This window comes from Corvus moneduloides, chromosome 4 (genome assembly GCF_009650955.1).
Source record: "Corvus moneduloides isolate bCorMon1 chromosome 4, bCorMon1.pri, whole genome shotgun sequence".
NCBI lineage: Eukaryota > Metazoa > Chordata > Aves > Passeriformes > Corvidae > Corvus > Corvus moneduloides.
Window position 1 is genome coordinate 36,304,843 of NC_045479.1, and position 27,766 is coordinate 36,332,608.

General features: G+C 38.5%; 1 protein-coding gene across 8 annotated transcripts in view; it reads right to left on the bottom strand.

Annotated features, from left to right (window-relative positions):
* Positions 1-27,766, bottom strand: part of NAV3 (neuron navigator 3) — a 528,805-nt gene that overhangs the window by 174,475 nt on the left and 326,564 nt on the right. For all 8 annotated transcript variants that reach the window (XM_032107870.1, XM_032107871.1, XM_032107869.1 and 5 more), the window contains 2 exons: positions 10,539-10,656; positions 9,767-9,819 (listed from right to left, as the gene is read on the bottom strand). In XM_032107870.1, coding sequence (XP_031963761.1) covers positions 9,767-9,819; positions 10,539-10,656 — 171 coding nt within the window. The remainder of the gene's footprint in view (positions 1-9,766; positions 9,820-10,538; positions 10,657-27,766) is intronic.

The following is a 27,766-nucleotide window of genomic DNA, read 5'->3' on the forward strand; positions in this document are numbered from 1 at the left end:
TCAACAGACACAGAACAATAACCTTTTCTAAATAACATACAGCACTCAAAATTACAAAAGTCTAAGCAGAAGTGGGAGTGGTTAGAAAATCTTTAAATAGAAGTCCCCAACTGTAACTAAAAAAAACTGGCATTTTGCCACAGTTCCAAAATAATCAGACATTTGAAAAAATCTAGAAAGCTGACAAAATCTCAGCATTACCAGAAAGCCTTGTTTGGTTATACTGTAAAATAAAACCACTTCAGATACATTGTTTATTTTCTTGTTCAGCTTAAATATGCCTTTTTGCTGTTCAGCAAAATATCATGCACTTTCTTCTCTATTTTTAAATCCAGTAAACATTCTAGACATTCCTAGTATTTATAACATACTCTCCCTATAGAAGATGATAAAAATACACCATCATAAAGCACACATATTTACTGTAATCTGCTGCTGCTGTCTGGGAAAAATCTGTTAATGTCTTATAACCACAGGTGCTTTCTAGAATGAATGTCATAGTCAATTTTTGGGTATATATTTTAACTGCACGTTTATGTTATGACTTTTCAGTGCATTGCTATTAATGGAGGTTTCAAGGCCATTTATTCCTCACCTCTTTGTGTAAGCATGTGTATTGCTAATATATATTAGTTCAATTCCAAAACTTCAGGGAATGTTCACATGACATTTCTGGGGGCGGGAGGGAACCCCACCACAGAAAACCCAACTAAAAATAGAAGATCATGGAAAGCTAATTACAGATGGGTGAAATGGAGTGACTGTAAACTGCATCTCTTCAAACAATAAATACTTCACACTGTACATCACCCATTAATTTTCAAGCACACTGCAGCATTTAATCTCTGCATGTCCTCCCAATACAGTTTAACTCAAGTTTTGATCAATTGATGTTCCTGACAAATACAGTTGAGGGATGGGGAGAAGAGACAGATGGGTGAGATGGTCATATCTCAGTGGCATGAGTGGTATATTCCAGATAGAGATTGAAGGGAGGTGAGTTGCAAAGAATTGCAGGGGGGAGAGGGAGAAGGAAAGCAGTGTGTGAGGGAAAACAGTTGACTTTAAGGAATAAAAAGATCTTTTAGTGTTTGGTAGTCTTGGTCTACAGAAGCAAAGTGTGCATAATCCTAATTCCAGTCCTAACCAGGCAAACCCAACCCTAACCTAATGACTCAGTAGATTTCATGGAGTCTGTATAAGTATTCATCACAATATATGTACTTTTCAAGACATGATTATTTCATTAACATCTAGATGAGTTATTCTCATATGATTCTACACAGTAATAACACAAAGGATTTGTAAGCGTAAACAAAAAGGCTAATAACAGCGCACAATTTATACTTCATGAATAATGTACTTCTAGCCTAGTAAAATAACACTCAGGATGTGTTCCTGTGCCATTTTCTTTTATGACTTCAGACAGTCAAATGTGAGTGACTCAGGGGAATATGTATATCAGTGCCTGATAATAGTGAGTAACTCTGAGCTGTTCTGTGAAGAAAGATTGTTATAAATCTTGTGGTCCTTTTAATGTTCTCAAATTTAATGTTCTAAATGTAAAGAGAATTGCTTGTTTCAGTGCAGAATAAAGAGGTCTCACAACAAGCAAACTAGAATCAAACCATATCAAAAAAGAGATGATTTTGTTGCCTTCTCCTCCCCTTCCTTCCTAAGACAGTAACATTCTTAGGCAGGATGAATGAAGTCTTCCATTCTTTATTCTTTACTAATCTCACACTTGCAGCAGTTCTTCCATCCTTTCCTCAGCTTCCTTGTTCTCTCAGAGTAAAAATATGCTTGGTCTACCACAAAAAGGCAACTGTCTGTCCAACTGTCATCCCATCTATATTTTCTCTTAAATTTCTTGAGTTTCTGGAAATTTTAGGGTTTGTTCACAGAAGCAGTTGGATTTCCTCCTCTTCCAGTTCTATACTAAACCAGTTTGCCTCTCATCTTACTCAAATTGGCTGTGTTAATAACATTAATAATCTCTTTTCAGCAAAACTTGAAACAAGAATTCAAACATCTACATCCTTGAGATTCAACCACCCTTAACACCTTTAACCTTGCCCTTACAGAAATTGTTCTCTTTCCTTTCTTTATTCTCTCCATTCATATATTCACAATTATTCCCAAAATGTATACTTAGATAGACCCTCATTATTCCCTTTATCTTTTTTCTTTTGAGGTTACATGTCTATAGTCTTGATATTCTCATTTTCATTTTTAGTCTAGTCATAATGTCAAGTTAATATCATCTGCAAAAAAAAAAAAACCAAACTTCAATATATGTGCATATTTTCACTGTAGATATATCTACATGCATTGCTTTTAGCCAGAGAAATCTTAAATTTCTATGGCACAGAGAATTACATAAAAAAAGGCATGAGCAAGGTGAAAATGGCTTTGGTTTTTGTTTTCCTAAATGTCTAAAACAAAGAAGGAAACTACAGTCCTGAAGTTCAGCTTCTAAAATTTTTTCCTGCAGTCATCATTCATGATTCAAGAGTTTTAAATATGGGAGACTTCAATGATAGTTGGCTTCAACACTCACTGAATGCCAAACAAATTACAAATGCTTTGAAGCCATCTAGTACATTGTATGCTGAATAGTGGATTGCAAGTGTCTGGATGTGTCAAACATGTCCAAGAAAGCCTTCCCTCAAACAGCTGAGGGCAGTCACTGGAGAAGGATGTGGGAATGGGATTGGTTCTTAAAAGGAAGATCACACCCTGAACCTACCTAGGAAATGAGAGTACATGTCCAAGAAAGCATCTTCAGAAGGCTAGTTAGGACATGCTCCTGCCTATGACAGTATCAGGCCCTTGGGTTCTGGGAATCCCAGAAAGGTTAAAAGTTGAATGTAAATCACCTACCTAGTGAAGAAACTCACAAAGCACAGCTAGTTAAGTAAAAATAGATACGTGCCTATTTGAAAGTGCAATCAAAAAATGGGAAATCTGAATCAGATTGAGGAGTGCCATTTCCCTCACAGAAAATTACCCGCTTATATCCTTTCATAATGGAGCTGTGTCAGCCTTGTCCACACTTCCACCTGGAGCTGCCAGTGTTGCAAGGTAGGAGAGAAGAGATGGTGAAAAGAAGTATTTGTTACCAGTGTGGCTCTAATGTGTATTTTACCCCCAGTTCTCCCCAAAACCTAATTGCACAAGACTTTATTCTGCCAAACCGCAAGAGCTGGATTCAGAAATGTGTAATTAACCAGTAAGTGTTTGTGAGGTGGGACACCGAAGAATATATAAGATGCATATTACCATGACCCAATTTTCCCAGGGAATGGGGAGTATGATGCTTCTGCTGCCACTTAAGAAGTCCAAGGAAGAAATGCAATTGTCAGGAGCTTGCTAACATTTGGGGACAGGCTCATCTACAATGAGGGCAAAATGTCCTCATGAAATTCCCAGCTGGACAACAAGATGGCTTGAGGCTCCACGAAAGTGTGGACAATATGGTCCGAATTTAAAAAAAAGGGGGTCATACAGATGTCAAAAGGGGTCATATAGGTGTCACTGGAGGAAGAAACTGGCCTGCACATTAAAGGAGCTGGGATTAGTTTTCAAAACTCAGATTGAACTCCCAGTTTCCCAAGAGACCATATTTCTTCACCCAGCTGAATTTCTGTATATATTTCAATCGTTCACACTTGTGTGGAAGGCTCACCTGGAGCTGCTCCAAAGCACAGAAAGTGTATCTTGAATCCATACAGCCAAACTCACCAACAACTGCACCAGCAAAGCCGGAGATTCTTACACAGTTCAAGACTGTGCAGGCAGGGAGAGGTCACATGTGGGCCCACTTGACAGTGAACACAGGAATGATATTTTCAGGCTTCCCATTCCTCAAAGAGCTACACACAACCATACCACACACATTTTCACAAGGAATTAATGAACCTTAGTAGAACTCTCAGTGTTTACTTTATACACAATTACCCAGTTTTTCACAAATAATTTTTAGACACAGAACATCATGCTTGGATATTGACGTTGCTGGACACGGATGGATGCTGCTCCACAGTGTCTGCCCAGCACATCCATGTCAGAGGAAGTCTGAAGGACACATGTGGCACATTCAGCAGTTGTAGTTTCCACCTATTTGTCCTGTCCACAGGCTGACTCCCTGTTAAGAAGAGATCTGCATGCACCCCATTTTCTTGCAACCTTGTCCTCCTCCAGAGAAAAACCCAAGCAAAGAAGTAGAGATGGAGCTCCCCATGGGCTTCTGTGGGACTACAAGAACACTACAGAGCACATCTAGCCCAGTAAGTTACAAAGCAATGTCTACCAGTATATATGGTAACTTTGTCCTACTTCATCTTTAGGCTTCACACACTTCAACTTTCTCTCTCACCGAAAAAGCTCCCTTGTTAAGCAGCGACTGATTGACCTACTCTGCCTTCCTCTTGTTAATGTACACAACTTTTCTTCAGTCTCATAGAATAAAGCAACATTTTTGTCATTCTTCTGTCTTTTTTACAAAACATTTTTAATTTATTAGCATCTTTTTAAAGGCATTATTAACGAAATAAAGTACTATGTTGTAGAAATTATCTTATTAGTTCTAAACATAGTCACACCAATTCCCACTTTTATCAGATACACTGCTGCTCACACAAAATTAGTGGTAGCATTGATAACGAAAGCTTTTTACTAAAGATTCTTATCAATTTGGCAATGTTCTACAGCTCCAACACCTCTTCTCAACTCCCTGATTTCCAGGATGAACAAGACCTGTATTTTTATTTAAGGGGCATGTGAAAGTGAAAAAAAACCAAAACATTTTGCTTTGAATCACTTTTGTATTGAGGTGCAGCAGTAAGTCATCACCATGCTGTTTGATTTAATAATTCTTCTGTGGAACCTAGCAATAAATACATGTCCACAGCTATAGGCAGTCGGGTCCCTGGCTTATACCTTTTGTAAGTCAGGAGTAAGAATCAGGACTGCCATTTTAATATTCCTGGTGTTAGTGATCTCTCGAAGTTTGGCTAAGTAATGGAAACCGTTGAGAATGTGTATGTTATGTTGTTTTTCCATTCTGGCCTCGGTAGTTTTCTTTTGGAATGTATTAGCAATTACACCCAGTTTGTTAGGGGAAAAGCAGGGGATGATAATTCCCAGCCCTTCATCTCCTTCTTCCCCTTCAGATCTGACACGTAACATTTTGAAAGTGTCCAGTTTCCCCTGGATGTCAAAGATAGCACCTTCTTGTTATGTTACCTAGCAGGGTTCCTCTATGTAGTCTCCAGCTTGCCTAAAACAAGGGCTGAGATTTCCAGAGGGGTTGCCCAGACACCTGCCCCAGTTGAGGAAAATCCTAAGTGGTGTGGGGTATGGGAGGACACAGGCCAGATCCTGAAGCAGTTTTCTGACCCAGTAGCCTGGAACTCCCCCCCTGAACGAATTCAGAATCCAGCTGAGGTGGGGAAGTATCTGAAGGAAAACTTCAATACAATGCTGATGAAAAGAAATAGCTCATTGCTGTGTGCTGGGTCCTGGCTGCTGGGACCACAGCGTATTTGTATTATAAACCATAAAAATTACCTTTGACACATACCTTTGGTTGTATAAATTGGTAGAAAAGTGTGCCAAAGATCAGATTGACAAAATAAAAAATAGTCTTCATGAAATGCATACAAAACCAGGAGACTCTTTAATAAGAAAGGTCTTTCCAGCCTTATCATAACTATGAGAAAACCCCTGCTACCAAGAAAAATCAAGGATGCTTTTGTACTTAGATGTGTATTGGCAGAAACAGTTCTTGTGGGAAGTAGCAAGAGCTAATTCTAACAAAAAAAACCTATTAAGGCAGCATCAGTCTCTGAAGGAAAAAATCAACTTGAAGAGCAGTAAAGAAAAAATTTTTGTCAACTTTGAATTTATTTTACTGTTTATACTGCTGACAGCACTGTAAACTTCATGAGGAAAGAATAGAAAAATGATGTTTGTAAAATTTGCTAGTGACAACACTGCAAATGTCACCATTAAAAGATTTTCAGTCCAACACCTTTTGATTCTCTTGCATTTTCTCCAACTACCCCAGGATGGATTGGATTGAATTGGTATGCTCTGTATGCTTACTGTATGCCTGATGTGATGTGTTAAAAGCCAAAACACTGGAGATTTTCCATTATATTTATAATTTGTTCAGGAGGAAAAAAAACCACTCTAAATGCTTTCTCTTTGAACAATTAGATAAAAGCTTTGTAAGATATTTTCTACCCAGGACTCTATCCTGCTTTTCCTAATGATGGGGGAACTTGGAACAGAAATTAAAGAAGCAAATGGGTTATAAAGAGGCAGAAAGGAATTAGCTTCAGATTTTACCAAAAGGTAAACCCTTGAAATCCCATTATTTTCTAAATAAAGGTGATATGAAATGTCCTTAATTGATAGACTTATGGAATAATTCATACAAGGAAACTATAAAAATTATTGTGGCATTGTTTTCCACTGAAGGGATTCAAAGAGATGATGAAAAAATAGATGAAATGCCATATTGCTCCTTGAAAGAATAGCTGTAAAGAAAAAATAGGCAATACTCTACATGACACTGTGGACAGACAACATATGTTGTAATACACATAGGTTTAAATCCTTATTATATTTATGATAACAATTCCTTAGAAATACCAAAATCTTTACACCACAGTAGACTTACCCAGCAAACAAGTAAACCTCTCTAATTCTCTTACAAATTTCATTTATTTAAAGCTTCTGAGATTAGAATATGAAATACTTTTTCCCCCAGTACATCTCAGGTTCTCAAGTTCTGTGTTCAACATCAAATGGGTGAGCATAATGAAAGCCACGAGAATCCTGGTAAAGGTAACTATGCAGAAACTGGATGCTGCTGCGTTTCACAGGTTTTAATTTTTATGAACTTGGACCTATGGAGCCAATTCACCTTGTCTGCAAGTATTTTATATATCAATGCCAAAATGAGCATAGAATGCAACACATTGCAATAGAACTAAAGAAAAACTAAACCCCAAGCATTTTATATACATTTAAAATAAACATTAAAATATGTTTACAATCTAAGGCAACAGCTGAATTGAGATGCCTCAAAAATCACTTGAAAGATGATGCCATTGGCAAGAGGAAAACCAAATTGTGAGTGGAACAGAACTTGGGAATATTGGTAGTGATTAATTATGAACCACTATCAATTTCATCATGACAGAGAATATCAAGTATTTCCAGCAGCAGACAATCCATGTCAGTGCTCCCTAGCTTTTTTAAAACTAATAAAATATCTTAGACCTCCTGAAAATGGGTATCAATGGCCTTCTGGAAAGGGTATCAAATGGCAGATTAATAGAGAGAACATTTCCCCTTAATTGCAAGTTATGAGAGCAAGGATTACGAAAACATATGTGCAAGAAGAGGGTAGTGGGATTCTTGAGGTTTATTAACTAAAAATTTTAAAACGAAAGCGGTGAACGAATGGCTAACAAATGTTATTGGAATATTTTGACTGTTGCTGGTTTGATGGCTGGTGTTCTGGCAAATTCTAACAGGACATATTGCTACATACTAGTGTATGTCAAACATAAAACATGCAAACTAGCTTCAACCACTGTTATATTTTTTCCCCTGCATATTACAAACACCTTCAGAGTCCACGGCTATAAGGAGACGAGAATAGCCCTACCATTAACTGAGTGGGCTAGCAAAATTGAGCACTGCCAAGGAAAATTACCTGAAAATCTGGTAAAATTGTGTCTTTGGTTAGGTTAGACCAGTGCACAGCCCAAAGGAAACAAATGGAGAGCAGGTTCAAAACCTGGAGTCTCTGAGATGCTCTGAAAGAAAAACTGACACGTTTGAACTACTTTAACTTCATTTTAAATTTCCTAACTCATTTTAGAAATCAGCAGTACAGAACCAGTATGTGAAAAGACAGGAAAATGATTTGATCAGTCTGTAGGGAAAAAGCAATTCAGTAAAGAGATTGTATCAAAAGAAGGATAAATACAGATATTATTATGAAGTTAAAGTGGCTAAATGCGACACTTTAGTCGCCGTGCAAACACTGATGTATGACTAGGCACAGGAGTTTTCAAAGCACCTGGATTGAGACCCAGAGCACCTGGGACAAATTCTTTGGCCTGGCTGAGCTGAGAGATGGGCTTATGGGAGGAGAAAGATGAACACAAAAGAGAGCCACAAGTACTGCTGCAGCATGGGCATGCACTGACCATGTTTTCCCCATAGCTGCATGAAGCCAGAGATGAAATCCAGAATCCCTATGCCACATAGAAGTGCAACAGAGGACATACACCAGTGTTGTTTTGGAGATACAAATATTGCTAGAGTGAATAGTTCTCTCTGCAGCTTGTCCTTCTCTCATGGCAATGAAGCTCGATAGACAACAAGCGGTGGGTCCCTAAGCAATCCTCGATGGCCACTAACCACTTACATAACCTTGGGAAATCACACCACTTTACTGTGCTTTTGTCTCTCCTTGTTTGTCTTGCCTGTCTGGAATGGCAAGTTTTAACGTGATTAAAGTAGAGAGTGATTATCTCTTGATCTGCGAGTGTAATATTAGAGTTCCACGCTGGAGTTCCCAAAGTTCTCAGCCAGAGCCACTAGGTGCTGCTGTAATATGAGTAAGTAAAATAGTAACTATTATTAAGGAAACTATGTACATTCTTTCTATTGACTGTTTCAAAAAGTCTGAAAGTCAGAGAAAATCTTATTCTAAACCTGCACATTTTTTGAACAGTAAGAACCAAAAGACCCCATTATTAACTTCACTAGTACTCAAGAACTTTCCCCTTAACTCTTGACACTTTGCAAAGAAAAGCTGCACCTTCCACCATTAAAAAATGCACTGAACAAATGCATTTTCTTTTCTATTTTGTTTCCATTTTTAAACCCAGTTTCAGCAGTTTGCTATTATGCAAGCTCATCCAAATCACTATACTGCAAAATCCTTGCCAGCTACACAACCATGTACCTTATTTATATATTATTTGAATGCGAACAGAAAGGCAAAGACCTCAGCATGGGAGAGTATGACTTGAATTGCAAATGATTCAATAAATGTATGGTGATTTTACTGAGGCTCGGATTTTGTGTCTGTCACTTTCACAGTCTTCTAAGGAGGTATCATCTTATGTGGTAGTTGACTAGCCACAAACACAGTAGAAGATTAATAAGACTCCATATGAATCACAGTCACTAAATGCGTCTTGTCTGAGAGTATTAAAAAGTCTTTAGACAGCTGCCAGCTATAGCTCAGAGAGCTATATGACTAAAGTGCTATTTCTGAAAGTCTTGGAGTCAGTTCATCTAGCTGGACTTCACAGTGGACAATCCAAAAGGCTATTTATATTTAAAAACAATTTGGCAAGTGTTGTTCATCAAACCAGTTTTCCAGACACAAAGACTCCACTTAATAATTTATTCTTGGATTTACTGCCCTTAAAACGAAGCTAAATGAAATTATTTGGATCATCAGAAGAACAGGTCTGATAAGGCAGTTCTGGATTAATTAGAAGTGATGAAATTTTGCTGTCAAGTTATCTCAAGATCCAAAGTTAGCACAGAAACAAAGTGAAAAACACTAAGAATGTGTGGAAAAAAGTATCAGGAACACTGTACAAGAATTAGAACTTTATGGTAAAATTGGGACAGAATATTCATATTTTATATAAATCCATATTAAAAAGCATTTTAGGAAGGTGCAGTGGTGCCAACACAAACTAAAAATGTATTTTATTCTTACCATTTGAGACTGGCTCCGTGGACAGCCATTGATATCTTCAACCTTTTCATTTGCTAAACAAAAACAGTGAGGGGAAAAGCAAAAGTAAACAATGAGATAAAACTTTCCTTTCCAACCCCTGGTCAAAAGAAAAAAAAAGAAAAGGAAAGAAAAAAAACCAAACCCAGAAACCTAAAAATCAAAACAGGAAAAAAAAATCCGAAAAAAAGCAGAAAAGGCACAGCAATAAAATGCAGAGGGTTTTGTTGACAGAGAGATCCTTTCTAAGTACAGCTCAGTCATACAGTAACAACACTCTTGTTAGCAGCAGTTGCTTCCATATGCCAAATCATGCAAAGGGGGAAGTGCGAAGGAGGTCGCTGCTAATTCTTCAGCCCCTGCAAAATAACTGCTGACATGAAATCTTCCACAATTGTCTTTGCAGGGTCAGGATACAGTTTCAAGGAATCCCAGAAAGTATGAGCCACTCCAGCTAACAAAATGCACACATGGGAGACATATGGTTTAATGGAGCATTCATTTCTGACAATTCAAAGTGTGTAAGATACAGTTCTGGCCATTTAAAGTATGGTTAAACAGCAACTTCCAAACATGCTCACATAAACATATTTTTTAATTAAGACAAGGATGAACCACACATATCAGAGACATATGGACCCAGTCAAATTGTATTATTCAGGGTTCATCTTATTGTTAAATACATTCAGCTTGAATTATATATTCCCCCATGCAAGGAGTCAGCTCGCAGTGCTTCCCTCAGCCCTGGTCTTACCGATGATCTGGATGATTTCTGCTAGCAGAACTCCATCCGCAATGTCCTGTTGCAAATCCTTGATCAACCGCTTGTGGCCAGATTTTGCTAGGTAGTGGTTAGCCCAGTCAGTGTAAATCTGCAGAGCAGAGCAGGAGGGCAAGGGGAAGAAGGGGAAGAGAGGAAAAAAGACAATAAAAAGTCTTAAAACAAATGTTGGCTTACATAGCAGAACTATTCTGGAACACATTCCCATTTAAGAAGTCAGCACCAAGGGAAACAATTTTAATGTGTTTTTTGACTTTTTTTTTTTTTCCCCCTAACGGCCATGCCCCTCCCCCTGCCATCCTCTGTTTTATTTTAGCTTCAAATGATTCAGGCTGTTTCATGAGGGTTCAAACTTACTGTGACCGAGCAAAATTCCCCTTATGACTGTAAAGGAAACTCCTGTCATAAATCAATCACATCTACCACAATTCCACCTCCCACCACACTTCTACCTCCATGCATGCCCCGCCAACAATGTTCATACTCTGGGGCTGTCTAAGAGAAAGTGATAGCAGAGACATGTGCCTGTGTTTGGCTAAGGATTAATTGGGGTGTTGCTGGTGTTCCTGCGCCCAGTGATGCCTCTGTAACACTTATGCAGTAATCACTGTGTTCCACTGCCCAGGGACAGGTCGTTTGCCCCCTTGCCTGCACTTCAAAGTGCTTTAATGTGCACAGAGGAGACTGAGAGCACCAGATGCACAGTATACTCTAATCCCAGTATCACTGGGATTAGAGTATATATATTCTGGAAATATGCTGTGCCCTTTCTTTGCCTAAAGAGGATTGGGAAATGGTGAGATTGAGCAGCACCAAACACTTAGCAACAAAAAATGGCAGTTATCAACAAAAGGTTGAAAAGGACCAGCTGAATGACATCCTCCAAAATAAGGGAGGAGAGGAGCGTGAAGAGAGAGGTGGAAGGCATTTCATAAGGTGCATATGTACACAGAGTATTTGGTAACACTCCCAGCACACACACAAGCAGAACCAGGTTCACTTAAGGCGGGAGAAAAGGAACAGACACCTTCCCCTTTACACTGAAGGAGAGTGCCCCCCAAGAGCTTCTCACACCATACTGGGGTGTCCCAGCAAGCAGAGGGAGCCCATGCTAATGGAGATTGGCAGGGGGTGTCACACAGCAGGAGGGTATCCGTGGCCCTTGGCAGCCAACCCTGGCTCCCTTTTGCAGGGTGTCTGTGACCTCTTTCCTCACTCCAGAAAACAGGACTTGTATAGAACCTCCCAAACCTCCCACTGTCGTGGGATGATACCACTGAGAGAAAGCACATATGAATTACAGCACCACCATGTGAGTAAATAAAATAACTAAGAGTTGTTCTCTGCTGAGAATATTGTTTGAAAATGTTGAAACTGCACCTTTTTCATAAAAAAAAAAAACAACTTACTTTATAAACATCCTTTTATCTAACCTCATAGACCCTTGGGAGAGGAAGGGGTCAGAATCCCATTTTGTGAAGAGAGAAACAGAGGCCAAAGCCATTTACTTGCGTATTTCATCAAGGAAATCTGTGGCAGAGCCAGGGTGGGAAAACAGATGCAATTCCCAGCCCAGAGCCTAACCCAGAGAACTGCCATCTGCTTTTCACCCTACAAAAGTATCACTACTTAGTCCATGTTCACCTGCTAAGGACTCCTTCGCTACCTGAGTACCTTTGCCACAGATTTTCAACCTCTTTATTGAAAGAGAGAAAAATAAAACTTGTTTGGTCTACTCTATTTCTTCCCATATTCTTGCAGGTGGATCACCAGTTGATTTGCCACAGCTTTCTTCATAGCTTTAGAACTTTAAATAACTCCACAGAATTAAACTGTGGAAGTGGATTCACCCTCCCATAGTCAAAGGATGCTACTGTTAAATGGGGCCCTTCATCTCCCTGCTACACTCAGAAGTACACTTGAGTCCCCTGTGTTTTCACTGATTTCATATTCTTTTTTCCCTATTACAGCTGAGTAACATAAAAGGCTCCATTAAAATGTTTTATTTTAAAGCAAACTATAGCTAAGAAAGTGTTTCTTCAACTGTATAATCATATGGAGTGAAATGTGGGATCTCTATAAAGATTGTATGAACACATATTTAAAATAATATGAAACCATGATGATAAAAGACATACCACACCCATATCATCATATATTCCCTACTACTACTATTTCAACTTCAGTCATTCTTTTAAAGTAATGTTTCAAAAATACTCTCTATTAATACAAGCAGAACTATTTTCTGTATTCCAATGAAACTGATCCACTGGAACATACAAAATTTAATACCACTAGTATTATTTTAGGTTAGTTTCATATTACAAATAAAAATACCAGGCATTTCCTTTTTCATTTGTCACACCCTCACATAATCGGGTGTATCAGTCCTAATTCTGACTACAATTTGAACTATCCTCCCACTAAGCAGACAAGGACATTTCAGTACAGCAGCTGCTTTGCAAGTGTCTAGTATTCAAAGAATGGACTTCACCAATCCATCCACCCCTTCATAATTCTCTTTTCTCATTAATTTAAAAGTGATAAGCATAAAGAATGCAAACAGTGTTTTGTAAGCAAAGGCTGATTATCCACACCATTTTTTCTGATGGTCAGCATTTGATAGTCATGCAATGGTACAAAATGGTACAAAAACAGTACTGGGAGGAGGCGGTGTTAAAAAAGGAGTCTTTTCACTTCAGATGTATTCTAAAAACATCAGGAAGGCAAAGATTTATTGATGGAGACAATATAGCAAACCAACACCCAATTGGCAACGGAATGTCCCATTTTATTTCCTCTCTTTCTGTAGGAAATACCACTTGCTTCTGTTTCCCCCCTTCCCCATAGGATGCCTTTCTCATTCATCTCATTCTTCTGGGGACCCAATTGGTCAGGAGTCTTGTAAAAAATGAAAAGCATGTAGGTAGACACATGAAATTGCAAGAATGCACACATGCCACTATAATCTTTTTACATTAAATTCTCTGATGTAAATATAATGAGAAATAGACTCCCCCCTTCACAGCTTTTAAGTATCAATGCATCTTGTAAGTTTTATCTTTAAATCCTTGGGAAAATGTAAAGCTCCAGTGTGCATCATTCACAATACTCAGCTATCAAAGGAGAAAACTCAGAACAGAAGATAAAAAATCAGTAACTTCATGCAAGTCTGCCTTTTATGAGTGCTCCCCTTCCACTGGATGCAGAGTAGCTCTAAGGAGGAGCTGTGCATGCTCCCCCTCTTAGAACTAGCAATAGATCATGACATCTTGCATTAATTGTGCAGCAGTGTTTCCCCAAAATCCTCTTATGTTGGATTTTTCTATAATGAGGCTGTTTCAGAGAGAAACACAGACATGAGAGTTAGTTGTTGCAACACTTCCTCCCCTCTTCACTGCTCCAGTAACCCTGCGCTACAGCCATACACTGGGCCGGGTTGCTGACTTACTCATTTCCTCTCCAGGCTTCCTCTCCTACCACCCTGCTTTACAGGCACGTCTGACCGGGAGGGCTCCGCTGCAGCGCTGGATGTGAGTGCTGGCAGCGGCCGGGACAGCCGCTGGTACCTGCCAGGCAGAGCACCGGGCTCAGCAGCGCGATAACGGAGCAGACCTGACGCTGTGTTTGTGTGGTCCGAGCCCCCTGCCAAGCCTGGTGATTGAACTGCTCGCAACACGGAACGGGATTCAGCAGGACAATCCGAGCCCGGGCACAGGCTGCTCATGTTAACGGCGGTTTCCCCCAACATTCCTCAACTGCTCGTCATGCTAACCTTCAACGGAGTAGAGGAAATCAACCCTGATACCCAAATATAGTTATGAACTTCACCTCGATACTTCACATGTAGCTATAAGGAGAACAGTAGAGCTGCTTGGCAGGATCCGTAATGAAGCACAACACTTGGTAATGCGGTAGCTTAATGAAGTGAAAAAGAGAGAGGATCTCACAGGTTACTGCCTTTTTAGAAAATGTTTAACCATAAATCATGTAATACACATCAGGCAGTGATATAAAGCATCCTCTGTAAAACTAATGCAGAAATGTTACTGAGCACAATCAATGCCAAGTGGGAAATGTCAGATGGGTTTCAGAAGTGCAGTCAGCTTAACGCAATAATAATGCATGACACTTTGTCAGTGTCTTTAACTGGATCAGCTCAACATGCTTTCCAGACATAAATGAGATCACCCCTTCTATTTATTATTACTGTAGATTTGAGGAAACTGAGGCATAAAGGCTGCTTTTTGATGTGGCTCACTCAAGGGCAAACAGCTGGGAATACATCCCAGGTATGCTGAGTTTAAAATAATTTCTTCTCTGAGCTTTTTTATCAGGTAGTTTTATAAAAATGCTTGGTGGGAAAATGCATATTCCAAGAATTTGGATCCTTCTTGATTTTTTTTTTTTTGTTTGCTACAGAATATAGAATCTCAGCTCTGAAAATGGTCTCCTGTTGCTACTGAGAAGATGGCTTTCCATATGCCTCTGTCACTCCCTTATGTGCCAGTGCTGCTGCTGAGGGAGAACAGCAGTTGCTGCCAATTGAGGTACACTAAGACCATGACAGATTTCCATGCCATTTAGGAGCATAAGTTAATTTTCAAAAATATTTTAATATTTTTCCACTAAAAGAAAAAGATATGTGGAATTAACAGACAGAATCCAGTTCTCATCACTTGTCCTTTGAAATATTCTGTAGGAGACAACTGCATCCTCATTCATTAGTGTGGCAGACTTGAAATGCTGTCCTCCAATGCTCACTATCATGAGCATCTTTGGGGGTGAGGAGGCTTTTTAAGAACTCCATTTCCCAAAAGGAATCTGTAGGTAACAGCAAGCTTCTCACAGATTTTTCTCTAGTGTTTATCTTGTGACAAACAAGAGTTTGAGAAATGGAAAGAATATTTATCTATTAAAAAATAAAAAATGTTGCTAGCAGTTTACCTGGGTTGCAATATTTCACAGCAATACACAGTGCTACTTCTTGGCAGAGCAGGAGTCTGTCTTTTATTTTATGTTTGGATTATATCAATACATTTCATAATTTTTTTTTTCTTCACAAAAAATGGACTACAGGAATATGAAACTATTAAATAGCCCCAAGACTAGAATTTTAACAGTCAGCCAAAGTGGAAATATGCAACTGTTAACTTAATAAAAGGGTTACATGACTTTCTAGTGTAATGTTTTCACTCTACTTCAAATGTGGATAGTTGACAGCACTTAAGAGCTTTTCACCCGTGGACACTTTTTCAAATTGCACTTGAAAAAGACAAGATTGATGAGTTGTTTCTGTTTTTCTCCAGTATGCTACAAAGTGGGCTGCAAGGGCTGTGTATCTATTTCTTGGGAGGTTTTCCAGTGTGTGGCCTACCCTGGATGCTGAATACCCAACAGAGCCGACGTAACAGTCCCAGAGTCCCTGTGAAGAGGATTTGCCAGAGGAGAGGGCATGACCACAACTTTATTTCAACTTAGCTATTCTTGGCTAATAAATTGTGGGTAGCAAAGCACGTGTTGGAGTGTCCCTGAAGCAGTTTGTATTTATAAAGAGAAGCTGGGTAACACATTGATTATTGTTAGAACAGGGTGAGGAAACCAGATTGCAAAGAGATGCCTTTCTCCTTCCCACTGCCTATACATTAAGGAAAACTCAACTTGAAAGCAGGATCTGACCTTTTAAATATTTTCTTATTGAAGGTTATGCCTCTGGGATGCAAAAGAATAATTTATTAGTTTCAGTCCTCCACTTAGCAAGTAAAAAGGCTAACTTTGAAAACAATGGTTCACATTTAGACTGCCATAAGAGACAGATCAACCATTCAATTTATGTCTTGATTTAATTGGCTATAGAAAATACTCTGAAATTCATTTGCTATGAAGTAAATCTAGGGTCTGGGGGGGTGGCACTTTTTGTAACATTAAGCAAATTACGTGAGAAAGAAAAATATTTACACAATTAAAAATATATAGCCATAAAATGAAACTAGAATGACTTAGTTTATAGGCAAGATGGAAACCAATGCACTTTATTTAACAAAATGAAATGAGTATGAAGTGACATTCCACAAATGCTGCTTCTGAATCCCACTGAGCAAATGAGAACAATTATGAGTTAAGGAATAGAAACCACTTAGAGGCATACATGCCAATTAACCAAAATGTCAGAATCCCTGTAGTACAATTCTATTTTGTAAATAGCAGCATATATCCATCAACACTACTCAGAAGTTTACAGATAAAAACACAATTAAACAAAACTCCACTAATCCCAGCTAAGAAAATTAGTAGAAACAATACTCTTCAACAATCACTGGCAAACTTTAGATGACTTACCCAACTTTAAGGGGGCTGTTTTATATTTCCAAGTTTCACTTAGAGTTTGTGATCTAATCACTGAAGTAACATTAGTACTGGTTTACTGTGTTCCCTTTCTACTCATTTCTTCCCAAATCCCAACTCAGAATTAATCTAACATGTATGTTTGAGGCCAGTACTCACCAATGGCACAGGGGCAATACTTTTGATGCTTCTGTGCCAGATGGACGGTAACAGTATAAGCTTCTTTGAATGTATATTTGTGTGTGTGTGTGTATTTGTGTGCAAGGTTCACTGAGTAATTTGTATATTGGCCCAGATAAAAATCCAACTCTTTATAGAATAAATTCACTTTTTCATACTTTGAAAAGAATCATACTGATTTGCTGGACAGTTTAATCATATAGTTCTGTTTATTGGCTTCAGCCTAGTGCAATAGCAATAAAATGCCACTGGAAGGAGCCAGATATTCGTCCTGAAGCTGCAGGGACCCTGAACAGGCAGCTGCTTCTCTACAGGCTTGTGCTGTGGGGAAGGAGTTTTTGTCAAGGGAGCAACAGCACCCCAGTTATTAACATTGGCATCAAGCTTCCTGAATTATCAGGAGACAATATTAAGTGCCACCCACACAAAACAATCCTCCAAAGCAGTCAACCTTGAGACTTTCTGATATAAATACACCATATATTTGTTCATACAACTTTGGAACTATTTCTTAGATATAGATATGGATAAAATATATAGATATCGATATATATCTATATATGTGTGTGTTTATATATGTATAATCTTTAAAGTAAATTTCAGCATCCATTTAGTGAAAATACAATAAAATAAAGGATCTATTATTCAATGCAGCTTTTACATAAAACATTGATTTAAACTAGTATCTCAGATAATTTTATTACAGTAAGGAAGACCAGGATTACCCCATGGGCATAAGTGTTACACCTAGAGACACCACTAAGAAGGTTTCAACATTTTAGTTCTGATAAGGAGTGTGATTCTAAAGGCAGCCTCCTGTCACTTGGGCTCTCTCAAAGGTCACCTTCCTATGGAAAAAAAAAAAAGAAAAAGAAAGATGTGCTTGAAGAAAGCCATGCTTCTAATTTTCTGGGTATCCAGGATAGTAGAGGCCCCATTTGTGTGAATCTTGTGTCTCATAAATGTCTTGTTAGTGCCAGGATAAGTTTCATGACCAGTCCTGTATTCACTTTAATAAAGAAACCCACAGTATGCAGAGTTAAGTTTCCTGTAAGGGGAAAAATTAACTGAATTTGAACAGGTTTCCTTTACAGCTCACCAGTATAACAAAACAGATGAATGGAGAAGACTTCTACAACCTCAGTAGAAACATGAAATAATTTTGAGCACAAAACCATTATTGCTTTGTTGATTCATTTTTTGTTCACAAGCAAAAAGCCATTCTTGCTATCAAACAGACCATTCCTGGGTGAACACCTGCCTCTGCAAATCAGCAACGGGGCTCCTCACATGGAGCTGAGAAGATTCCACTGTGAAACTACTCCATATTTTCCATCAAAGCTCATTTTAAGGATTTATAACTTGGACAGGGAGATTCTTTCCACACTACAATTTGGCATTAAAGAACTTGGCCCAGGGATCAAAATAACCCTCTTTGCCAGCACTTCTTTTTAAGTGTGGAAGGCAAATTTCTGATACATAAAAATGCAAAAATATTAAGACATACATTTGTTCTCTTCTTGTGAGAAAACAGTAGCAGATAAGATTGTAACTAACTTTAGAGTCTTCAGCACTTTTTGAGGCTTAGAAAACTAATTTAAATTGTCTAATTTCCTCTCATCTTGAAGAATAGTTTTACAAATCAAACTAAACAACATACACTGCTTTCTGAGCTACATATTTTATAACAAGATGTTTTAATTCCTCGTTAATTTCTCTCTGTGCTTTGATGTTTAAAAGTTGTTTTTCACCAACTCTACGATTTTAATATCAGTAATGGTCTTGTGCATATTTAGAACACCACTGAGGTGCTCTAGGTAACACAACAATATTAAGTAAGCTAATGATTTCAAGTGGTGTGATCTGAGACTTTTACCGTTATTAACCTCTAGTAAAACAGGTCTTGGTGTGAGAGTTGTAATGATCATGTGTGCAACTGCTTTGCCTTTTGCTACCTATCTGAACTTAGGAAAATGAAATCTTGTTTACACGGATGACAGCCTATACTTACACTTCTTCAGTCAAGAAATGCAGTGTTTCAAGGACTTGAAAGACTAAAAATGCAGCTTGGTACAATTGGGATACCACTTCAGGACATTTCCTTTTTTTCCTTTGATCACCATTGAAAGTACTGCCCATAATAAATACCTGCCCATTCTGATTATAATAATACTTAAATTTACCATCATCCAGCACAATTAATTTTACGTGTGAAGCAGATTCTGTCAGTTGATATTCTTAAACAATAAAGAGAAGAAAATAATCTTATCATAGTTACGACAACAGAAGATTTTTCATCCCAAATGGGAATCAATGTTACAATCTTTCTCATTTCTTAATAAAAGAAATATACATATACACCTTCTGTAACACAACCAGATTTGGAAGGATCATACAATGGAAAGAAAAAGGTTCTAGATTCCTACTAAAAATGTTCTGAACACCCTTTCTTTCTATCATAAAAGGTGCCTAAATGCCTCTAGGGAATGCTTGGGCTACACATCACATGAGAAGAGGCAGTGTCTCACAGAGTTTGTGACCTGGGGGTTTTCATTCACTGTTCAATCTGCAGTCTCCCACCCATGTCTTCTACCAGATTTTGATTCTTCTACACCCTTTTATAGGACCACAGCACCCCCCAAAATAGCCCCAAAGATTTGTGATTCATGATTCACAATTTTTTCACACGATTCACCTCTGAAGACAATGAAACTCCCTTCTTTTATGACACAAAATGGTGCTTTTGTGTTTGAGGTTTGTTCTCTGGGTCCTCATGACTGCCCATACACAGGGCCCTCTTCCTCAAGGGACTGCTTTCCACATCTGCAACTCTTCATTCACTGTCCTATATTTTCTTTTAAAATACACATTCTGGTGATACTGTGTCTCTTGGATGACAGACTAGAAATGAAGGATAAAGATTGACTAACTCACTTTAAAGGGCCACTGCCTGTAAATTTAATTAAATCCGTATCTTCCACCTCCCACACAATCACCCCTTGGGACTAAAGGCTTCTGTAAAGGATTAGGAAGGGGATACTCTCATTGCAGCCACACCACTATACAGAAAATAATTCAAGATTTGGGAAGTTGTGAGCAGGAAGCAGATGAGGAAGAAAGGGACTCACTGAAAACACAAACAAATAACTCTGTTGGCTAGAGATTATAGCATTCATTTTGGACAGAAGTGATTGTGCTCCAGCCGTTCCTTCCAAGAGCCTTTCTGTATTTGGTTCTACTAATGTAAGTAAGAAACAAAAATGATCCAGTAAAAGAAGCATCATGCCTCCTCTCAAATCAGTCCCTAATGCAGCTGCCTACCACCTTGTGTCCCATCCCATGTCAGGCTCAGTTGTTTTCTGGGACTGTGGTGCTGTACGGCACTAATGGCACCAGTAGGTCGCTCCTCAGGTAGCTCTGAGAAGGCTGGCATTTCAGGACAGCCCACACAGCTGTTTAATCATTCACAGGCATATGGAGTATTATTTTGGGGACTTCTGTTGACACTCCTCCATTTAGTCTACTTTTTTAGAACAAGAAAAAAATTTTTTCTGACCTTTCCCATTAACCTCCTAACTCTCTGATAACATAAGAAAAAAGATAAATTAAACATGCTATCTTTTTTTTTTTTTAATTGAAAAAGGAAATACTTATTGCTGATGAATAATAAATATTTCATTCCGAAACACTGGCAAGTGTTAGAGCTTTTTCCCCAGCTGTAAATTTTGTTAAAGTAGGCAGGTGCTTATTTCACCTGCCCTTTAAATAAACCTTGCTGGCAAGGTACTTTACTCTGTGAAGCCAACGCAGCTTCTGAGCATTCTCAGAGGTACAATTTCATGTCTGTACAGATCCTTAATGTAAAAACCTGGAATGGCTATGGACGGAACATGAACACTGCCAAAATAGACAGCTGCTGAGTGGGAGTTCTGAGGATGAGAATGATAGATATAGACACCTAAAATGCAAGTGAGATAGGTCATAGGAACAAAAATTCTTTGGGGGAGGAGGGAAGGTCATATTTCAGGAATTACTGTACAAAGGATATCCTTTGTTAAAAGTCCAACCATTTCCTACATTACTTAGTGCATAAGTATTGAACAGAATAGTCCTTAAAGCAAGTTTTTCCTTAAATTCTTACAGTTGTTCTTGAAGGTCCCTTATAACAGAGGATTGCATTTTTTTAATAGCACTTGCTGAATGTCTCTCATTTGATGTAAATGTAAGGACAAATGCTTTGGAGGAACTTCCTGAGACTATAAAGAACCCTAATGCTTTTTTTTTTTTTTTTTTTTTTTTTTTTTTTTAAGAATTTATGCATTTGGGAACTTCAACTTGGAGTGGAAAGTGAAGTTTAAAATTTTATGAAACTGGTATACCTCTCAAGTTGTTCAGTCCCACAGAGAGGCTTCTCAAACTTTGCACCAGATGGCTTTGCTCTCACCTTCCCTGGACAGTTTAATGTTACTCCACTATCAGGAATAAAATCCTATACTTACACCAGTGTTTCATTTTATGTTACTGTCATTATCTTGTTGCAGGTTATAATGGTATTGGCATTATCTGCCTAATAATTACTCTTGAGTCACAGCAGTAAAACTCTTTTAAGTCTCAAGCTCTGATCTAGAGTCTGCTGAACTACTTATGCTTCATCTGTGTCTCTTTGCCCGAAAAAAGATGTTCCATACATTAAAAAAGAACGAAAGTGGACAAATGGGTTCTCTAATTTGTGGTTTTACAGTAAAAAAAATCCCATCTCAGCTAGATAGATTAAATGCACCTCTCCATAATTTATATATATATATATCTATCTAATTTATTGTGTAGATGAATGTACTGTATTCCTTCAACTTCTAATCCACAGAAGCATTCTCTTATAAACAACTGTTTATACCACAGTGCAAAATAGGTGACTTTGTTACATGTCAAACAAGCTTGCAGGATTTGAATCCCAAAGGAACACTCTAAAATGTCTGAAAATACCGCAGTAAAAGATTGTATTTTAGCATACAAATTATAAAGTGTCTTGTACTGTAGGCCATTAAAAAATATTACATTCTAAAAATGGCATTGAAAATGCTCACAGTGATATTCAGAGGTACAACACATTTCTGTAAATAATTAAGAACAATATATTTCAATTAATTGTGTCAGCATGCTCCAAATTCCATTCACACAACAGCCACAGTGGTACAGAGGGCACAAGACAATACTTCATAATCAGCCTTGAGATGATATTCAACCAACAAAGTACCCATAAACTAAGGAACCCATCTGAATGTACCTGATGCAAAGCAAAGGTTATTTAAAAACAATAGCATGCACAGGTATTTGCATATTGTCCATTCTTTGCAAAACAAATATTTACAAGTTTATTGGGTATTCCAGTTTACATGAGAGGTTCACACATGTCCTTCAGCAGTTACTAGGTAAAACTTTTTTTAAAAAAGCACAAAACCAGAAAACCTACAGTGCGCATTAGGATGGATTGACCCTGAAGACACAGGAAGAAAGCCAAGAATTGAGACGATTTCTTAAATCCACAGGTAGATAGTATGATTATCATCTAATGGTTTTAGCTATATATATTCCAGTCCTTGAATATACACTATATAAGCAGAGTTCCCAAAGAATCTAACAACTAAATGAACAGCAAAATCATGTGAAGAGAGGCAACAAAAATCAGGGAAGGCATGATGTTGAAGCACAACCTGTAGAGTTGTGTAAATCCTCATCTATGTACACATCCCTCTTGGTGCCCTTCATGGGAACAGGCAGTGCAAACACCTCAAAGTACCTATGGCTTGCTCAGTTTCTTACGTTGTCTTTTCAACTAACCAGACCATCTGACTTTGGCACAAGTGAACCTTTTTTTGTGGAAAGCTGTCAGAATCAGCATTTGCAGGGAAACCCAAACACTTTTAAACAAACTTCGTGTATTTATTCACTTAAAGTCAGGAGGCAGAACAAAGGCTTAAAGCAACAAACAGAGTTAGGTTTTTTCCCCCATTGCCTGTTTTCAATGTTCCTTGAAAGCATTTAAAAAGTCACTTTACTCTGCTCTCTGTTCCTGGCTGGAAGGAGCTGGCGTCTTTTCTCCTGTCACTCTGACTGTGGAGTATTTCGAGAGCCATGACAGACACTACATGGCTTACTCCACTCCAAACCTGCCCACGGGCCCCTTGAAGTAGAAATGCACTCATAAACCCTGAAGCAGTTCATGGGGATCCAGGAATTGCAGGGCCTCCATAACCACCTCTCCTGTGTAAACTGATTGGAAGTGCTCTGTCCCTTAAAACAGCAACCTTTCAAAATCAGTGTGTATCCTATTTTTGTCTTTCTGTACCTACAAGCTCTTACTGATGCTTCTACTTTCTAGCATCATCATTTTTTAGCTTTAAGATGCCCTTTAGTCTTACTCTCTACACTCATCTTTGGAAGAGCAAATTGCCCTCAGCCTGAAGAGGGCAAAGACAGAAAATATTTCCATATAATTACTTCTCCTCTTTGTGCATGAAAAATCATTTTTGCCATCACTTCTTGTCATATTCTCGACAGACCTTGTATATGGTTCTGCCTTGAAGCCAGAACGAGTGGCTGTCAAAAACTTGGATGGCCTCAAAACATCTTCCTGCAGAACTGTTTTATCTTCTGTATAACAGTGTAAACTGACTTACTGTAAGCATTTTTTCAGCTACTTTTCACAGATGCCTTAAAAACAGTCCACTGATTCATGGAGGTCTGCTATATGATGTGTTGTAAATCTTAAAATAAGGAGGGAATCTTTCATATGACATCAAATATTGAGAACTAAGGAAGAAAACAATTAGGAAAGAAGATATCCTTTCATAAAATATTCTTATATCATATTTTTCATTACTGCTTTTTCCCTTAAGAGACAAGGTTGATATCTTTTACGTTTTCTCTGTGAAGATACATCTAAATTTAGAGATAAGGTGAGACAGCTAGGAATAGAGTTTTGCTAGGAGCAAAAGCAAATGTAAGGTTTTCAGATATTCAAATAAATCTGGCAGAATGACTTTGAGAAAAATGTTTTTGTTGAGATGATATACAAAGAAAAATGGGCTGCCTAGAAGAAGCAGAGACAAAACTCAGGGTCAGAAAAACCGCTGCAGAAAACAACCCCAAAAATCACAGAATAACCTGAATAGTATCAATGTGCAGAATAACTAAACGCTTCATGATAAGATTGTGGCTTAAATAATCTTGGGATATAGGAAAGGAGATCGGCCTGGATTATTTGGGTATTTTCCCTTTTAAGATAGAAAAGTGTCATAAATCCACATAAGGTAGAAAATGGGATTTAAAAATTCCTCTTTTTTTCTTTTTGCCAGGAATAGCCTACTAAAATCTGAATTTTTTACTAGCTATTCAAGCCAAAGGGCTAGGAATGTGCCTCAGTAAATCCGTTTACTAGCAGGACAGTCAATGTCATGGCAGCAAGAACAGGCAAGAACCTCTTCCCTTCCCTCAAGAACATCCAACTGCAGCATATACTGATGCAAAAAAGAAATAACATTCCTCTCCTGACAAAGGATTAAAACACATTCATCTGTTTTCAGCTGGATATTTCTAATGAAATTAGAATTTCCCATTTCTAGGGTTTGGCCTCCCCCTACCTGTACCACAAGAAAGCAGAAGTATCTCCACTGAAGACAACATATAAACAGAAGAATTGTTGCATTTAGGGTAAGAAGTAGGGCCTGGAGCTAAACAAACAAACAAACCAACCAACCAACCAACCAACCACATCCTCCCTTGGCACTGCTGAGCAAATTGAAGCGTTCATCACAGCTTATTGTAAGCTTATGGTACTAATGAGTATCTGATGCTCTGTCTAGTTTGCAGATACTTAGAAAGCTGCCTTGTTTCTGTGCTGGATCAATTGCTTCACTAATGCCATTCAAAACTTTGTTCTGCCCTAATCCTTTTTCATGTGGAATTAGGTGGAATGAACTGCTTTCTCTAACATTGTCATCTTTGCCAGGCATCCAAATCAGTTCAAGGCAGGAAGACGAAGCCCAGCACTCCCAGAAGCCCAGCAAAACGTGAGAAGGGAGCTCCCGGGACAGGGGATGGCACTGAGGCCACCGGGTGAGTCGGGGAAAGCACTTATGTGTAGGACGTGCTGTGACTAACCCTGCTGGAGAAGGAGCGTCGCCTCCCACCCCCACATCATGCGAGTCACTCATCCCATGGACCAGTGACACACAGGATGCAGGAGAGCACTAACAGCTGCCATTTACACAGGAAGACACCTATGGAAAAGCAGGGCTGCATCCAACAGTGGCCCACACTCCCAGCTCAGTTCTGTGACCTCTGCTGCTCCCATGCCTGAGGGGCTCAGAGCAATAAATGCACCAACTAGTTGCAACAGTATAATACATATTATGTATCAAATAATGTATAATATAATAGCATTGCCTCACTATGCTGTAGTATTTCTGATTTTTGCATATTTGATTATATATTCATATTTGATTTATTTATACTTATATGCATATTCCATACCAGTTTGTCTGATATGGAAATAAATATGGCTGATCACTTAAAGTTGGCAGTATTTAGGAACCAGATATTTTCCCCCAAAATGCAGGCATCTAGCCTGAGATAGGCATCTAGGCTCCATCAACAGCCTGTACCAAGAGAAACTGTGAAGCAGTTTAACCCAAGCAGGACAGGAGCGTAATACAAGAAGAACAAATTCCTCTCTGAAGTTAAATTCCTATTTTTTAGGAGACAAAAACTAGTGAGACTAATCCCACATGTAGTGCATGGCAATCTTAAAACTTAAATTTTGTGGTTGACTCTGGAGCATCTGGTTGAAAAAGTGGAATAGGAGAGTCTGTAGAAAAAGTGCACAGCAGATACTCATGGTTCCTCACAGTTTTAGTGCAGTCTTTGCTAATTTATCTGTTGATTTCTAATGGAGCAAGACTGAATGGGGTACATCTGTTCTGTGTTGACTTGTTCCTGCAAAGGGACAGCAGGAATTTGCAAAGCAGGAGCTTATGGAGATGCAAATATTCCAGGAAGGCCACACTCCTGGAATATGGATATGGATAAACATCTGTCTCTCACTATCTCACTGTCTCTTTTTTGTTTTTCTACCTGCACAATCAAAAAGCATCCCAGGCCTGGCACATATATTGGTACAAACAAGCTGATCACACATTCAAAAAAGTGATCACATATTTAGTAGGAACAGAAGGCTAGAAATAAAAATACAGAAAAAGATGTTGAGAACAGGATTTCATGATATAGAAAGACCTCTGTTTGGGGGTTTATCTCACTGAAGGAGGTGTTGTGGGGAGAGAAGTCAGAATATATATCTAAGCAAGTGCCTAATAACTTGATAGAGCATAGAAATGCAGTCAACTGCTTCTAGCAAATTCAGTTTATTCCATCTATGGAAATATAAAAAACTAAATATGAGGAATAAAGTAACGACAGTGACTTACTCTAGAGCTATCCATCCTTTCAATATAAAAATATAAACATATCACTATTAATACATGTATATGACATACACAGAGCACATACAGATAACACAAGAAATTGCTTTCATTCTCCCCTAATCCTGAGCCAGCTCTGTATCAGGCCATATTTTGGCTTTAATAAATGTAGCCTTAAAAATGCTTCACCTTGTGCCAGCTGACTAAATTGTCCTACAGATCTCACAAAGGACGGGGCTGAAGCTATCCCCAGTTACAGCCGGTCTACCTCACCTACCAGCAGTCATGGTTCTCCATGGCCCAGCAGACTGAGTGTCCCTGCCAGGGCCCTCATCGAATGACAACCATCTTACCTGGTGAAAGTGCTGCTCTGAATCCTCCCAAGTCTGACCTAAACTCCTTGTATCATTACTCATCTGACTAGACAGTAATGCAACCTTAGGAGTCCAGCACTGGGAGAAAACACTGAGGGAAAGGGTCATACTTTGATGTGGTGTTTTGAGTTCCATTTAAACAGTCTACACATAGCTGCTGGTGAGCTTTATTTTAATGTAAATCCTTGGTGAAAGAAAGGGAAGGAAATTATCAGTGCAATAAGCTCTGATCAATTCAAATATCAATGCCAACTTTTTGAAAAAATCAGTAATTTAGAGAGAGAAATGTTCCCAGCCTGGTTTCTTAGAACTTTTGTTTCTAGGCACACATTTTATTTACACAAGGAAAAACTGCTATGAGCATTTAAAAATTACTCCCTTTGTAGACAAAAAGGAACTGTAGGATACTCGTTGTGTGTTTGTTTGTTACACACTGTGTAAAAGAAAACTGCATACAATTTGTGGTTGTTTCTTGAAAGGGTCACTCAAACATCTACAGTGAACACTGGAAGGATTATGATAAAAGCCACTGCTGAGCAGCATCCTAGAGTATTATGGGAGTGGCGTGTTTTCTTGACTTGGATTTTTGGCAGAAAGAATTTGGAAAGGTTTTTTGGTAAAATCTGAACTCTAGATATAATTTCAATTGCAGGGTGTTTCACATGGGGTAGGAACTACATTGGATTGCTTACAGCCAAGGAGAAGTAGGCCATGTTGACATCCACTTACGCTGACCACTAAAACATTTCAGATTGCAGGAAAGAATGGCACTTCTATCCCAAGACATACTAACAGGAAGCAGCAACTTCCTGCTGACTTTTGTTGA